This window comes from Symphodus melops (assembly GCF_947650265.1).
Source record: "Symphodus melops genome assembly, chromosome: 13".
In the NCBI taxonomy this organism is placed as follows: Eukaryota; Metazoa; Chordata; class Actinopteri; order Labriformes; family Labridae; genus Symphodus; species Symphodus melops.
This window is the reverse complement of record NC_136703.1, coordinates 8,095,727-8,110,874: the sequence shown is the minus strand read 5'-3', so window position 1 is coordinate 8,110,874 and position 15,148 is coordinate 8,095,727. Positions and strand designations below refer to the sequence as shown.

Sequence of the window (15,148 nt, the reverse complement as noted above, 5' to 3'; positions counted from 1 at the left end):
AGCCTCCCCGTGGCTAAAGTATGCGGAGAGGGCTGTCAAACCTTGGCCGCCTGAGAGCCCCTTTCCTCGGGTTGATGAATCATTATAAGGGCTGGCCAGGTGGTGAAAATGAGAAGGAAGGCAAGGTGTATGTGTGTGTGTGTGTGTGTGTGTGTGTGTGTGTGTGTGTGTGTGTGTGTGTGTGTGTGTGTGTGTGTGTGCGTGCGTGCGTGCGTGCGTGTGTGTGTGTGTGTGTGAGAGAGAGAGAGAGAGAGAGAGAGAGAGAGAGAGAGTGTGTGTGTGTGTGTGTGTGTGTGTGTGTGTGTGTGCGTGCGCGCGCGGGGAATGTTGAGGGATATAGAGAGAAAGCGCGCGTGGAGATGAGGTGTGAGGGAAGAGGAGAGGAGAAGCAGTGAGCTGAGTAGTCACTCTATATCTTGGAGAGTTTCTCTGCGGAATGTCTTCTCTACTTTTGAAGTGAATGTAAGCTTTGACTCAGTAAACAACCATAACCCAGTCAGAAAGACCGTCTGAAAAACAAAATTATCTTGTTTTCTGGATGGAAAAACTCTACAACCGCTGCAAAATGAGGAGGCTTTGTTTGAACTTTTCCATCACCTGTCTGTGGCTTCTCCTTTCAGCGGTGAGTAGTGAAACGAGGCTATTTATATTTCTATTAACACTATCTGTTACTGATCATCATCTCGCTATATTATCACACAATTTATGCTGGTTTTGTAAGATGGTATAGTAAATTAACATATTGTTTGCGTGGTATATAGCTGTTTAAAAAGACAAAAAAAAAACAATAGCCCACAGTTTTTCTGTTGACTTATGTCTCAAGATTGTTAACACCTGCCTGTCCAAGACTTGGTTTGGTCTCAACTAACTGATTAGATTAGAGTGACAGCATGGACTTTTATATCTTAGAAGTGTTCAATTAAAAAGTTTGACACCTGCCGTGATGTTCTTTTAAATACATTTGCACTCTTTCTAAACTTTCTAAATTCTGAAATATATCTTATTATGTTAGACAATCATTGACTGAAGATGAATTGTTCCTTTTTGCTATATTGTGGCTGCATAATTATGATTTAATATGCGGCCTGACTGTAACTTAACACTGAGGTTGTCAGAGAATCTTTGTAATTTGTGCCATGCTTCTTGGACTAAGTGATTGTGCGGCCTTTGAGCGTTTGAAAAACAAGTTTTATCAACCCATTGCTCAAGAAACTTTGTCTCCGTCTTTGTTTTTTACATAATGAAAAACAAACACATAAAGGTAATGTTTTAGCAAAAAGCAGGATGTTTTCACCGTCCTTAAAACACAACTACAGTTCTCAGTTTTCTCGGTTTTTTAGCCTCTGCAGGTGTTTTTGCACAGGTGTTGTGCTTGCATCTAGCAGTCCTCAACTATATTACTCACTTGCAGTTTCTGTGCTGGCATCTTGACACGGAGCCAATGACACGGCTGTCACACAGCGGGCTCCAATTAGTGTAGGTGAGAACAGCACATAGCTGGAGATTTAGGCTTGTAACTACAGGCACAGCTGAATCTTTCTTGGTTATTGCAGAAGACAGAGATTGGCACACAGGGCTGGGGTGGTTAGGGGTGATGTGAATCCCACTTGTTGTTGAGAAATAATGATTTCGTGGGTGCTGTTTATTCAGAAATATATAGAGAAGGGAAAGTCTTTGCTCAATCTATATCTTCCACACATTGCAATGGAAATAGAATTCAAGTGCTTAACACCAAGTGCACACAACTTACTGCCAAAGTCATGTCCCAATTGTCTATATAGGCTTACATAACTTGACCTGTCATACAAATAGGATAAATACAGTGTTGACAGCAACATTTAATTTGATTGCTTTGACTCAGGGGTTTTTGTTGGTATTTAATGACTGTGTTTGTGCACTTGTTATCTCAAACATATAAAAGTGCTGCATGTTAACTTAAAGGGATACTTCACCCATTTGCATGAAGCTTTGTATCATTAAAAACTAAATTTTCTAATGATACACAGCTTCATGCAAATGGATGAAGTATCCCTTTAAGTTTGCAGTGAATCTCACAGACTTTGGCCAAACAAAAAGCTACATTATGACTGACTGAAACATTTGAATGACTCAACAGCAGAGGCTTCCCGGCTCTTATCAAACTGCAGTAGCTCAATCTGTAGGGACTCGGGTTTGGAACCAGAGAGGTGTCGGCTCAAGTCCCAGTGCGGACGGAACATTGGAAGTTGGTCTGGTAGCTGGAGAGGTGCCATTAAACTTTTGAGCCCTGCTGAGGTGCCCCTGAGCAAGACACCCAACAGCAAATAGATATTTGAAATAACAAAACAGTAAATAAATAAAGCATTAACTGCCTATTACAATGAATAACAATCTTACAAATAAAGCAGGAGGCTTAATCGCTTTTTAAAATTTTATTTACGGAGACAAATCCAATAAGACAGTGGGATATACAAGGAGATGACAACAAGGAGAAAGCAGAACATAATATATCTCATACATGTAAAAGTAATATTACATGCATGAGATATTTAGCAAAGAGAGGTCTTTTTAGATGCTGCAAGTGGTTTTTGATGGTCTACGTTGTGTCCATATGCTCTGCCTCCAAAGCTCAGTGGTAGCTTTATCTTGACCATATGCTTCTCTCTTACAACCATGTTGATTAACAAGCCCATACACTCCGTCTGTTATCAAGGTCACATCCAAAGACTCAACCAGAGAGCCAGAGAGAATGTACAATCTAATTAAAATGTGACGATGTGCTAATGGAAATGTTAAGTGTGTGTGTGTGTGTGTGTGTGTGTGTGTGTGTGTGTGTGCCTGAAGGAGCTGACCTATTGATCACAGTCATTCATGTCCTTCTCATTCAGAGGACCTGACACAACAAAGCATGATTATTTTAATCGATTATCTGCAACCTTATTATTTAGCTACACTGGAACTGTCCTTCATTTACAGCCTCTCTTCTTCTTCTTCTTCTTCTTCTTCTTCTTCTTCTTCTTCTTCTTCTTCTTCTTCCCCTTTTACAGTTCAACCTACATAAAAACATGAACTCTGTGTTTAGGGGCAGTTGATTTTTGTTTTCCTAAGAGCTGGTATTGATATAAAATAAATACCTCCAATGGATGCTCAGCAATATACAAATAGCTCTACAATGTCACTTGATTTGTTACGTTGAAAAGAATTGAAACAAGATGAACATGTGTCACAGAGAGACAACTTCACAGAAAGTTGTTCAGATGTAGATATAGTGGACAGTACACAAAGCATGGACTTTATGGATTTAGTCAAAGTATATGGTACATTTATTAGTTCATTGTTTTCTTGAAAGTTTAACCCAAAAAATAACCTGATGAGAATGATAGTGAGTTCTTATTTTGGTTGAATCTAGACCTTTAATTCAAGCAACAAAACCTTAAGACTGAACCTTCAAGGTCATAATTCAGTCTTTACAAATCAAACCCAAAGTGCAGGATTATGTTTGCCTGATAACAGCCTGTTGGACTCATTTAGTTGAGCCATGTTTGAAAGTAAGATGATTTGATCCTATTTCACCTAATGCTGAGAAATCAGCATCATTTTGAAAAAAAACCCAGACATTTATAGAAATGTGTGAATGGAACTTAAAACATTAAACATCAAACATCCAATGAACATACAGAACATGCTTTCTATTTGTTCTTAAAAGGACTAATATTTATACAAGTGGTGAGCCCATAGTCTTGTGTTTGGTCTGTGCAGAGGCTATGGTCCTCTGGGTGGGGGCCCGGGTTCAAGTCCGACCTGTGGCTCCTTTCCTGCATGTCATTCCCCACTCTCTCTTTCTCCACAATTTCTGCTGTCCTACAGTATCTCTAAATGAACTTATTAAAAAGTCAAAAAAAACGTTTAAAAATGGATTTCATGAATTTGATGGAATTTTTTTAAATCAAATTTTGTATCATTTCAAAGTATTAACATTATATTTAGGTAACTCCACAAGGAAGTTATGTTATCCCTTTCCTATGTGAATTAGTTTCCTTTAGATTTTAAATCATACTGAATTGATTTTTTTTTTTGGCCTACAGGTCCAAGAAACAGCTGAGCCTATGAACTCTCAGAGCCAACAATGGATGGAGGAGGAAGGAGGAAGAGTAGACACTGAGGGAGCTGCTTTGAAGGTTAAGCACATTTCCAAAGACCTACAGATTATCTCCACCAAACACAAAACACCTGCTTATGGTTCCCTCGGCCCGTACGGGTGGCCTCAGAACTTCTCCCAAGCCCTGGATCAGTATCTGTATCGCACCCCTTCCAAATCCAAACCTCCAGCAAAAACTTCCACAAAGGCCAAGAAGATCCTTGGTTGGGGGGATTTTTACTTCAATGTGAAAACAGTGAAGTTCAGCCTCCTGGTGACTGGGAAAATTGTTGATCATATCAATGGCACGTTCAGCGTCTACTTCCGTCATAACTCAACCAGTCTGGGAAACATTTCTGTCAGCATTGTACCACCTTCCAAAGCTGTAGGATGGGAGATTTTGGATTCTGGTGTCCAAGGGCTTCACATGAAAAACTCAGTCCTGGTTCCAGATCTTATATCCCAGCTCCAGAGCCCACCTCAGTCCACCAGCTCGACCCCTCCTGAGCAACATAGGCAGCAGCAGGATGTGATGATGGTGACCGAACTCAACTGTCGGATAGATTACCAGAGAACCAACCGGTCAAAGAAGACAAAGCCCTGCATGTATGACCCTGGGCAGACCTGCTATTCAGAAAATACCCAATCCCAGGCAGCCTGGATCTGTGCTAAACCCTTCAAGGTTATCTGCATCTTTATAGCTTTCACCGGCACTGATTACAGGCTGGTGCAGAAAGTCTGTCCGGACTACAACTTTCAGACCGAGCAGAATCAGCAGCACTTTGGATGACAGACACTGAGATTCAAAATCTAATACATCAAACACTGACTTTTCATACATCCTTTAAAATCATGTTTTCAGTTTTTCAAAGGAGCGATTGACTGCTTTTATACTCCTTATATAACCACCTTTGCAATATGTCTGTAGTGCAGCTTTAGCTTGGTATTGTCAATGTGTTAATATTAGCTTCTGTTTATATGGAATTTTAAACTTTGTGTTGTCTGAAACTACTCACACATGGTCAAAGAGCGGCACGTTGACTATTGACAGAGAAGCACCTTGATTCATTGTATCACTTTATTGTAATGTGGTAAGAATGATCCCTCTCTGAAAAAGCTCCCATACAAATCAAGATTTGATGTTCACCATCTGAATCAACTAATCTCATTCTTTTGACAAAATACTTAAATCACTGCATCTTTTTTTTTTCTTTTTCTTTTTTTAAACTATCAAAGGATTTCCTACTTGTTTTATTATTGTAACTATGATTAATAAGATATTCCTTCTGGAAGGCTGAGAAAAAGCCAGTTGAAACATATGATTATTGTTGTTGTCACTTTTATCAGTTACACAAAGTAGGCATGTCCTTGGCTTCCCTCCAGAACTGATTTTACATTCACCCTTTGCACCTTGAAAAGTGTTCTGTTTTTTTCCCAGCCCTCAGCTGTCACAGACATGCTTTCTCTGTCATTGCGGCAAATGTTATGGGTATGTTCATTTTTTTTCTCTCACAATGTATTTATTTTAGTTTTAAAATGTAGAAGAATAGCAACAGTTACATGCATATGTAGATTCTCCAGCATTTAAAACAAAAATAAGTTTCAACTGCAAACTAGGTCAGCTTGTCACCTGAGGTAGCCTCAGTCAGCACTGACTGAAATGTCTGATTTGAAGATTCACGGAGTGATTTATTTTCAATTTATCCTTCCAGCTGTATGAATGTTACTGTGTTTGTCTGATAACTGTGATTATTTCAGGTGGTCATAGGGGAAAAGAGTGCTTCTGTTTGTACCAGAATATTGTGTTGTTGAAGGAAAGTTGGCTCTCCACGCTTCAGCTTTACATATGACTTATTGTATTTCAGGCTTGGGAAACATAATGAATTTGAGATGAAAGGAGTCTCACTTCAACATATATTTATGCTTGAACAATAATCTGTCTATTAGGCCAAAGTAACACATAGTTACATAACAATCATGAGGCTACAAGCTGGCCGTGTGGCCAGCCCACAATACACTTTTCATGTCCAAGGTTTTCCATAACCGCTCCACAGAATAACACGCTTGTTTTTCACTGCCTTTCATTAAATGGATTGTTTAGAACATCAAAAGACGCATTATTTGAACTCCCTTGTTTCCAATCCCCCGGTGCAAAGTATTATAATTCTTAGTGATGAAAGTGTTTTCGCACACACTCCCTCTTCCTGAGGGTTTCAAAAGACACCAAAGCAGCAATCTCGGACAACAAAAACAAAAAAGAAAAGCCCCAGAAATGGTTTAACTCTGCACGGACACTTTATGGCAGAGTTGCATCAAATCCTGTAACTTTCTATTTGCTTTTTAACAAGGTCTAATTAATCAAACTGCACACACTGGTGTTAAATAAAACCATAAGTGATAGGAAATAAAGCACCGTCTGTCCTGGGGGCTGCCCAAACATGAATTAAGATTTATTTACAGTAACAGAGGAAAAGCTGACAACCGTTGTCTTCATTGAGACATTAAGTTAATTACTAATAGGACTTTTGTTTTCATCCATTACTCCATGCAGCCCAACTTTCTAAGGGTCTCAGGATATTTGGGCAGAGAGGGACAGGTCACAGCAGAGTCATGCAGGCGAGGCCTCAGTGGAGCTGGTGCATGGATGGGACAGGAGAGCTTGGCACAGGATGATCCAGAGATGTGGCGCCTCCTGCAGCAGGAGAAGGACAGGCAGTGTCGGGGACTGGAGCTCATTGCATCAGAGGTGAGGTCCATGTGTGAAGGGGAGACAGGCACAGTGGAGGGGGGATGTCTAATGTTGATGGTCAAAATCAGAGTCATTGCTTGCCAAGGCGTGTTCAAACCGAATATAAAAGGTGAAAGAAGTGTCAACATTATTCCAGAGTAGGATCGGAGATGATCCCTTGAATTAATTGATTTAAAAAGGTGACAAGTTTCAGCTTTCAGTGGATAAAAACGTGTATATTCGTCAACATACCTTTATTTTTTAAATATTAACTTAATATTAAGTATTTATAACTTCTGTTATGTGTCTAGGGGAGCTGCTTTCTCTAAATTCTGACTTTTCTGCTCTGTGATTCAGGAAAAACTGATCTATGTTTTTAATTGCTCTGTGTTTGATGTCTTTAGCTTGTTTGTTGTGCTGCTGCCGCTCATGGCCAGGACACAATTGTAAATGAGATTTTTAATCTCAATGAGGTTTGCCTGGTTAGATACATAAAAAGATAAAATAAAGTTTTTCTGACTAATATACATTATATATTGGCTGCATCTGAAACTTGTTTAACTTTCTCAGATAGATCGTCTCCCCTTTTAAAAAAAAAAAGCCTTTTCATAAACAGTGCCGCTTTCATTTTGTGAGCATGTACAGAAGAAATGCTCAAACACAAAGAAATAATAATGAGTTGGATGATTTATAACCTCCTTACTTTTTACCATCACTGTAAAAACAGTCCCAGGTCTTATGTTTACTGTTCCGTCCTATCATTACTAGTCTGGGGAGGATTTGGAGCAAAAGTTGAACCTGGCTAAATGTTTGTTCAGTGTGTTGTGTCAGACATGGAGTCTGTCTGTGTGTGTGAAAGGGGCACTGGGGAAACAGGTGTGTTTTGTCACATAAACTCTCCCTTACCTGCTTACCACATCACTCACTGTCAATGTTTTTTAAGCATTTTAAAAAATCCTCTGTACTGATGAGCTGTATGTGCAGGGAATATAGCAAGATAGTAAGATTTGTATCTACTGCAGGCTTACTACAAACTGTGCATATAGGAGATGTGAAAATGTAGATAATTGTCCTTTGTGCTTTTCTGTAGACAGAACACAACTCCTTACTGCAGAGGAGCCTCCTTTAGCAGAGTCGGCAGAGTTTCTAGAATTTGACTGTTTTCTTCAGAGAGTTCATCGAAATTTCCTTTTGTATTTCCTTCCCTCACAAGTCACTGATTTCATCTGAGTGGAAGCTTAGGGGAAAGGAACTGCTTTCATTCGTTTATTCTCTAGCAATTATGAAACCACAGCACTATCAGTCACAATGACATCTGAAAGATTCTTGTCTTCTTGTGCATACGGTGTCATTCGCAGCTGCAGGCGGACTCCCAGTGGAGAGCCCCCGTTTTTTCTTCAGGAACACAGTCAAATGATCCCATTATGTTTCCATCACAGTCATTGATCTTCACATTTTAAGTTTAGACAAAAGAGGCGGGGGGCATCGTTAATGTGTGTGTGTGTGTGTGTGTGTGTGTGTGTGTGTGTGTGTGTGTGTGTGTGTGTGTGTGTGTGTGTGTGTGTGTGTGTGTGTGTGTGTGTATGTGTGTTGAGATAGTGTTCTGAAATGTCATAAAGAGAGAGTTGTATGTCACATAGGGGAGAAGTTGAAATCCCACTGGAATGACTGAGGGATCCCTTAACAGTGACAGGTTTGGTATAATAACAGGCAGTGGGAGGACAGAGAGAGAGTAAGAGAGAGAAGACGAGCACAAGTGAGAGTGGGAGAAAAAAACAGACTGCGATAGGGAGAAAAATTAATTCACATTCTTTTTCTTTTCCATAGTTCTATCTCTCCTTTGACTGTCAGTTGTCTTTGGGAGGTTTGACACTGTAGTGAACCTCACAGGGAGTCACTTTTAGTTAGATTTGTCTTCATTCAACCTTTTGTTCTTTAAGGTACCTCTTATTTTTTCACTTATGGGATAAGGTGACTGAATTACTTCCTGCAGCTTGTAGAAACTACTGTGATCGACCTCTCGTGAGATGTCAAATAACACATTTAACAGAAGGAAATCTATTTGATAATCCTTCATTGATTCTGGAACTTGCCTTATTGTTTTTCTAAATATTAGAGAAAGGCTATTGCATGACCTTAATTGCATGCTGAGAAACTTTTGGCTGTGCCTTGCAATGTGTTGTTGTGCCTTGCTGAAAAGGTGTTTAGACTGCCTTCTCCAGGTAAATAAAGGTTATTTTTGGATTTTGACAGCTCTGGTATTGTTTGTCCCGTGTCAGAACTTTTGCAGCCGTGCAGCGCTGGAGGCCCAGGGTTCCTGTCTGAACAACAAGTACTCTGAGGGATACCCAGGACAAAGGTAACTACATGGTAACAACTTCCAAAATGTATGTTTCAGTCCCTACACAACGTTAAATGATTTCTATTGCTCTCTAATAAGAGAGTAAAAGATGGGAGGGTTGATAAAGTCAGGATAATACCATTCAGCTCTTTACAACCTCATACAGTATCAGAGTCTCTAGGGACTTGGTTTTGTAACAAGAGGTTCGCAGGTTCAAGTCCAGGTGGGTTGAAGTCTGGATATTTGTCTGGTAACTGGAGAGGTGCAAGTTCACTTCCAGGTACCAAGACCCCAAACCCCCCCCAATTGCTCACCAACACACACTATGACATATCTCAATGAGTGAATGTCGATAGGATCCAGTTTGTGTGTGTTAGTACTCCAGCCTATGTGTGGCAGATGTCAAAAACAGTGTAATTTGTATATTCTTCTACAATATGACAATGAGACAATACAACACAAAAAATATGACATCAAACAATCAAAGACAGTTCGAAAATGTTAAAGATGAAAAATGTAAAAACACACGCACATCCCGAAAAACAAATTGGTTAAAAGAAGCAAAAGGGGCACACTAAGGAGCTCCCGTTGAAGGAATTAAGATAACCTCAGACTGAGGAAGAGCATGTTGGCTCCAAACGTCAAAAGATTATAAGATGCAAAATGATGTGAGAAGACACATAACCATACTAAACAGTTTGATATTAAACAATGTTGTAATATTATACTGCACAACATGAAGAATTGACATAATAAGCTACTCTATGAGATAATAAATGCCTGCTGTCTTTCTCAGGTACTATGGAGGTGCAGAGATTGTGGACAAAATTGAGCTGCTGTGTCAGAATCGAGCCCTCTCTGCCTTTAGTCTTGACCCAAACTTGTGGGGCGTTAACGTCCAGCCATACTCCGGATCCCCTGCCAACTTTGCAGCATACACGTCTGTCCTGCAGCCTCATGACCGCATCATGGGCCTGGACCTCCCTGACGGAGGACAGTGAGTGAACACGTTCAAGCGAAACGTCCTCAAATATTTATTGATAACTTAACCTGCTCTTTCTTACATTGATCTCTACATCAAGTAGTGATTATGATACAGAGTTTAATGTTTCATTTTAAAGAGGAATAATAGTTGAAAACTTGAAAAAGTATTGAATGTTGCCTTTTGTGCACCAACAATATGCTAACTTTAATTTAAGATGTTATGATCACATTCAGGTTGCTCTTGAGGGATATTTTTTTATTGTGCAATTGTTACAATTATTCATCAGATACTTACATTGAATTCAACTTCAAGGGCACATTGTTCTATTATTTATATTTCTTGCTACAGATGTGTTTAATATGCTATGAAATGTTTGAGATTTAGCCTGTGACATTCAGACATTTTCTTGCATGAAACTGGATGTTTTTATAGGACTTAACATCAAGTGGAATTAAGTAAAATGGCAAAGTCTTAGTCACACTTTCCTAGGTTGTCACATTATTCTAGCCTCTTTAAAACACATGTATTTTTGTTTGAACTTCAGAACTCCAAAAAATTAAAAACAATCTTTCTTTTTGAATTAATCCCAACTATACACCCCGAAGTCACAAACTTTGCTGCAGGTGATTCTTGCATTACAATAAAGCTTTCCAGTTACGGTCAGTAACAGGCTGCAGGTTGGTAGTGGCTCAGGAAGAGACACACACACACACACACACACACACACATTGCTTTATCATTACTGTATTTAATCACTACAAATATATTATTTAATCACTACAAATACTTGTCATATAACAGAGAAATGATGATCAAGAAAGGTCAGGCAAAGTTTAGAACATCGCATTAGAACTCATATAACCTCTTACCTGCCCAATATCTGGGACTCACACTCTACTGAAATGCAATTTTCTGAGTCTGCCTCATTCTGCCACATTTCAGCCTTACCCACGGCTACATGTCAGACACCAAGAGGATCTCAGCCACCTCCATTTACTTTGAATCGATGCCTTACAAGCTGGATGTGAGTTTTGTAAAAATAATCGGAGGACAAAAACACAATTATCAAAGTAAAACAATTAATGAATAAAAATAAATGCTTAACGTGAAGAAGAAAAAAAAAACCTGCAATTAATTTGCCAGTCTTTCTTTATTATGCAAGCCTGAAACAGGTCTCATAGATTATGACCAGTTGGAGAAGACAGCCAGACTTTTCAGACCCAGACTCATCATAGCAGGAACCAGCGCCTACGCTCGTCTCATCGACTATTCTCGCATCAAGAAGGTACCTATTGTGTTGGGAGGGATTGTGTCCACTGTGTCTTATTTTATAGTTAGTTTGCTACAACATGCAGTGACGTTTTTTAATTGAAAGTATAATTTGTAGCAGTGTTATAAGGCCCCTGGAGAAAGAATAGAAAAATAGACTTTTTCTATGGGATTGTATGTGTTTTTCAGCTGTGTGTGGAGCTTAATGCCTACCTGCTGGCTGACATGGCTCATATTAGTGGCTTAGTGGCAGCAGGAGCTGTTCCATCTCCTTTCCATCATGCTGACTTGGTAACCTCTACTACCCATAAATCTCTGCGTGGAGCAAGGTAAGGGCCTGGATGTGTTCATTTCTGATGGAGGTTAGTGCAGGTCAATGTATTGTGGAAACTGGAAAAATACAGTTCAATGTTTTCAGTACTGTAAAAAATGGTCACACACTAAGCCATAAAGGATCATGCTAAATATTGCAACATCTTTTCGGTGTATCTCATTGACCTGTCTCTCTTTACTCTGCAGGGCTGGTCTCATCTTTTACCGGAAAGGTGTGCGGTCTGTGGATAAGAAAGGTCAGGAGGTGACCTATGACCTCCAGGACAGGGTGAACTTTGCAGTGTTTCCATCACTTCAGGGAGGACCTCACAACCACGCCATTGCTGGGGTGGCTGTCGCCCTCAAACAGGTCGTGATATCAAGTGTGAAAAAATGAAAATGATAAGAAAAGCTTTGGGTTAAACAACTGTTGGAAGTCAACATTTTAGGAATCAGACACAGAAGTCTTACTTGTCATAAAGTATGTAGACGTGGTCAGTCTCTTTCACTGTATTATGTTTGACTTGACAGGCTTCCACTCCGATGTTTAAACAATACATCACTCAAGTGCTGTTGAATGCAAAGGCCATGGCGAATGCTCTGCAGAAGAAAGGCTTCACCCTGGTGTCAGGTACTTACAAAACATATGTGTTCAGTATGTGAAAAACACAAAAACTATATAGACCACATTTAGATTAGTTTCATGTTTTTTTTTACCAATTACAATGAAATGTAAATTTATATTGCATTTCTGACACTTAAAGTATGAGACACTATTGGCTCTGGATTGCCTCGTTATTAGCTCATGTGTTCTGTTGCCATGGCTTTTGGGAATTTTTCCTTCAGCTTCACTTGACGGCTGACTGCTGGAGACAGTAATTATTTGGAGGAATTTGAAGGTGTTATGGTAATATTATCATGAGGGGTTGAATAGACAGTGAGTGGGGACTTTGCAGTTTCCCTAAACATTTGTCACATTGTCCCCTGACTTAAAGTGCATTTTTTCATTTAACCATAAACCAAACAAAAACAGCAAATATCTTCTTCTCTACTTCATAACTTCTGTAAGGTGGAACAGACAACCACCTGGTCTTGGTTGACCTCCGACCTTATGGGATAGATGGAGCTCGAGCTGAGAGGGTCCTGGAGCTGGTGTCCATCACCGCCAACAAGAATACCTGTCCTGGAGACAAGAGCGCTTTGACTCCCGGAGGACTCAGGCTTGGTACCCAAAATAGTATAAACGAATCTTGTATGTGTTGTTTCATTGACTTTTTTAATGTTGAGAAGGGCTGCAGGAGTGTTGATTGTTTTTGGTAAGAATCTGTCAATCAGTCAGACTTCATTCCTGTATGATACCAGTCCCTTTGTTTGTGTTTGCTCATGTCTTCATGTATGTCTGTCAATGTGTCAGTCAGGGTTTCAGTTTAGAGCTTAACATCTTCATTAACAGGGATTGCTCTATGTCTTTCTAAATTTAAGTTGACCTCACACTGACATCGTTTTCCTTCAGGAGCTCCGGCTCTGACCTCCCGACAGTTCAAGGAGGCAGACTTTGAAAAGGTTGTGGAGTTTATTGATGAGGGGGTTCAGATTGCACTGGATGTGAAAAAGAAGACTGGTGAGAGAGAATGAAGTTTCTGTATTTTACTTTAACTTCTGACTCATGTAATCAAAGTCATACAGTTAACATGAACACCTCCTTCAGGCCTCGAAGACGTTATAATGATGATTTATCAAACTGAAACCGACAGCTTGTTGTTTTTATTCCTCTGTCTCACAACAGGAAATCTGGCCAGCTTTAAGTCCTTCCTGCTGGAGGATTCAGAGACAATGTCTCGTGTCACAGAGCTTCGCCAGCGGGTGGAGCTATTTGCTAGGCCCTTTCCCATGCCTGGATTCACTGACCACTAACAACACAGTACACACATTACACTCTTTAGGACTCCTCCTAGTAGAGGTCTTTCTTTTGTTTTGGTCATGTTGTCATGGATACATAGAAACAGTGTCAAGTTCAAAGAAGTTAGTTATATGAAGCATCAGTTTCCAAATCACTTTAAGAAATAATATCTGCATATAACCTACAAATTTAAAAACATGTTAATGTTTGATACTATATATATATATATATATATTGAACGTTTTTATTAATGTGTATGTGTAGTTATGACAATGTCTTGTGTGTCTTATGTATCGGCCTTCAAATTAAGTGTTACCTAATAAACATTACGAAACTCCTCCTGTGGGCTCCCATGGTTGTTATGTTACTGAATGAAAGTGGAGAATAACTTGTAATAATATAATACACAGAAGCCTGCACAGGAGATGATTATTCACAGGAGATGATTATTTAAAACAAATACAGGACCTACATTTATATTTGACACTTAACACCACAACATGATCAAGTCAAATACAAGTGTATACTGTGCTTTTAAATACTGAAATTAGAGCAGACCAGGGAATTAAATTTGGACGCACTAAATAAAGAGAATGATTTGCTTTGATCAATTGCAAATGCAGATGGTTGACAATGATATGCTCAAGTCAAATTGCTGACAGGTCTGACAATGTTGCATGATAAGTTGTTCTCTATTTTGCTTTAAATTCATCACTACCAGCTGCACTTGCTGTTACATACATGTTTTTCCACCTCTCAGATGGATTATGGATTAAATGGACTGTTGGCTGTTGGCCACAAGGACCAGAAAGTGTTTTTGTATATTTGGATTGTGTCACTAAGCTCTCCTTATAGAGGACCCTCATCATCCTGCTTTGTCCCTTGTCCTGGGAAAATTCACAGCAGCTGTGCTGGGAGTTCAACAAACTCAGTTTATGCCCATAAAACACAAGTAAAAAGAGTAAACAGCATGCACTGTGTTTTGTGAGTATGTTTGTAAATCATAAGATCATCATCTGTAGCTTTACTTTGATTTGTATTGTTGAGGATTTGTGAAGAATGTACAATGTGTAAATATTGGATCTTTATAGTGATAAAAATGCTCCTGGCTGGATGTCCACAAGGTTGTTGAGTTTTCTCAATATTTCATATTCAATTCTTAATTGCTCTTTTTTGTTGATAGTTGCAGATAAAAAGGAGAGAGTTGATCAACACTGATCAATGTTAAGTTGCTGGTATTTACTCCGGTGATTTCCTTTCACTGTTGACTCAGCTGATCTCAGAGATTTGACTGGAAGATAGTCGGGCCGAGGCTTCACTCATTAATGGTTAGCATTGGTTTGTCTCACATAGAAATCTCACTTCACTGGGCAGCAGCTAGTTCTTTCCTATGTGAATAAACTAAAACAATCAAAAAAAGCTTTTTACAGGAAACAGACAGGATGTGAAAGTAAGACCACCAGTTTGCAAAGGTTGCAACGTCTTTTAATCCCATG

The 15,148-nt window shown here is 39.4% G+C and overlaps 2 protein-coding genes across 2 annotated transcripts; both read left to right on the top strand.

Annotated features, from left to right (window-relative positions):
- The first annotated feature begins 7 nt into the window (after window positions 1–7).
- On the top strand, window positions 8–5,267 carry LOC306834566 (neurexophilin-2-like). Its single transcript, XM_079360555.1, has 2 exons — window positions 8–622; window positions 4,065–5,267. The coding sequence occupies exons 1-2, from the start codon at window positions 539–541 to the stop codon at window positions 4,905–4,907; spliced, it is 927 nt and encodes a 308-aa protein (XP_079216681.1). The 5' UTR covers window positions 8–538; the 3' UTR covers window positions 4,908–5,267.
- Window positions 5,268–5,435: 168 nt separating this feature from the next.
- Window positions 5,436–13,990, top strand: LOC306834558 (serine hydroxymethyltransferase, mitochondrial-like). The gene is made up of 12 exons (XM_079360544.1): window positions 5,436–5,606; window positions 6,669–6,863; window positions 9,125–9,204; window positions 9,983–10,183; window positions 11,114–11,195; window positions 11,334–11,456; window positions 11,630–11,769; window positions 11,960–12,122; window positions 12,284–12,383; window positions 12,822–12,977; window positions 13,266–13,373; window positions 13,539–13,990. The coding sequence occupies exons 1-12, from the start codon at window positions 5,574–5,576 to the stop codon at window positions 13,664–13,666; spliced, it is 1,509 nt and encodes a 502-aa protein (XP_079216670.1). The 5' UTR covers window positions 5,436–5,573; the 3' UTR covers window positions 13,667–13,990.
- The last annotated feature ends 1,158 nt before the right edge of the window (window positions 13,991–15,148 follow it).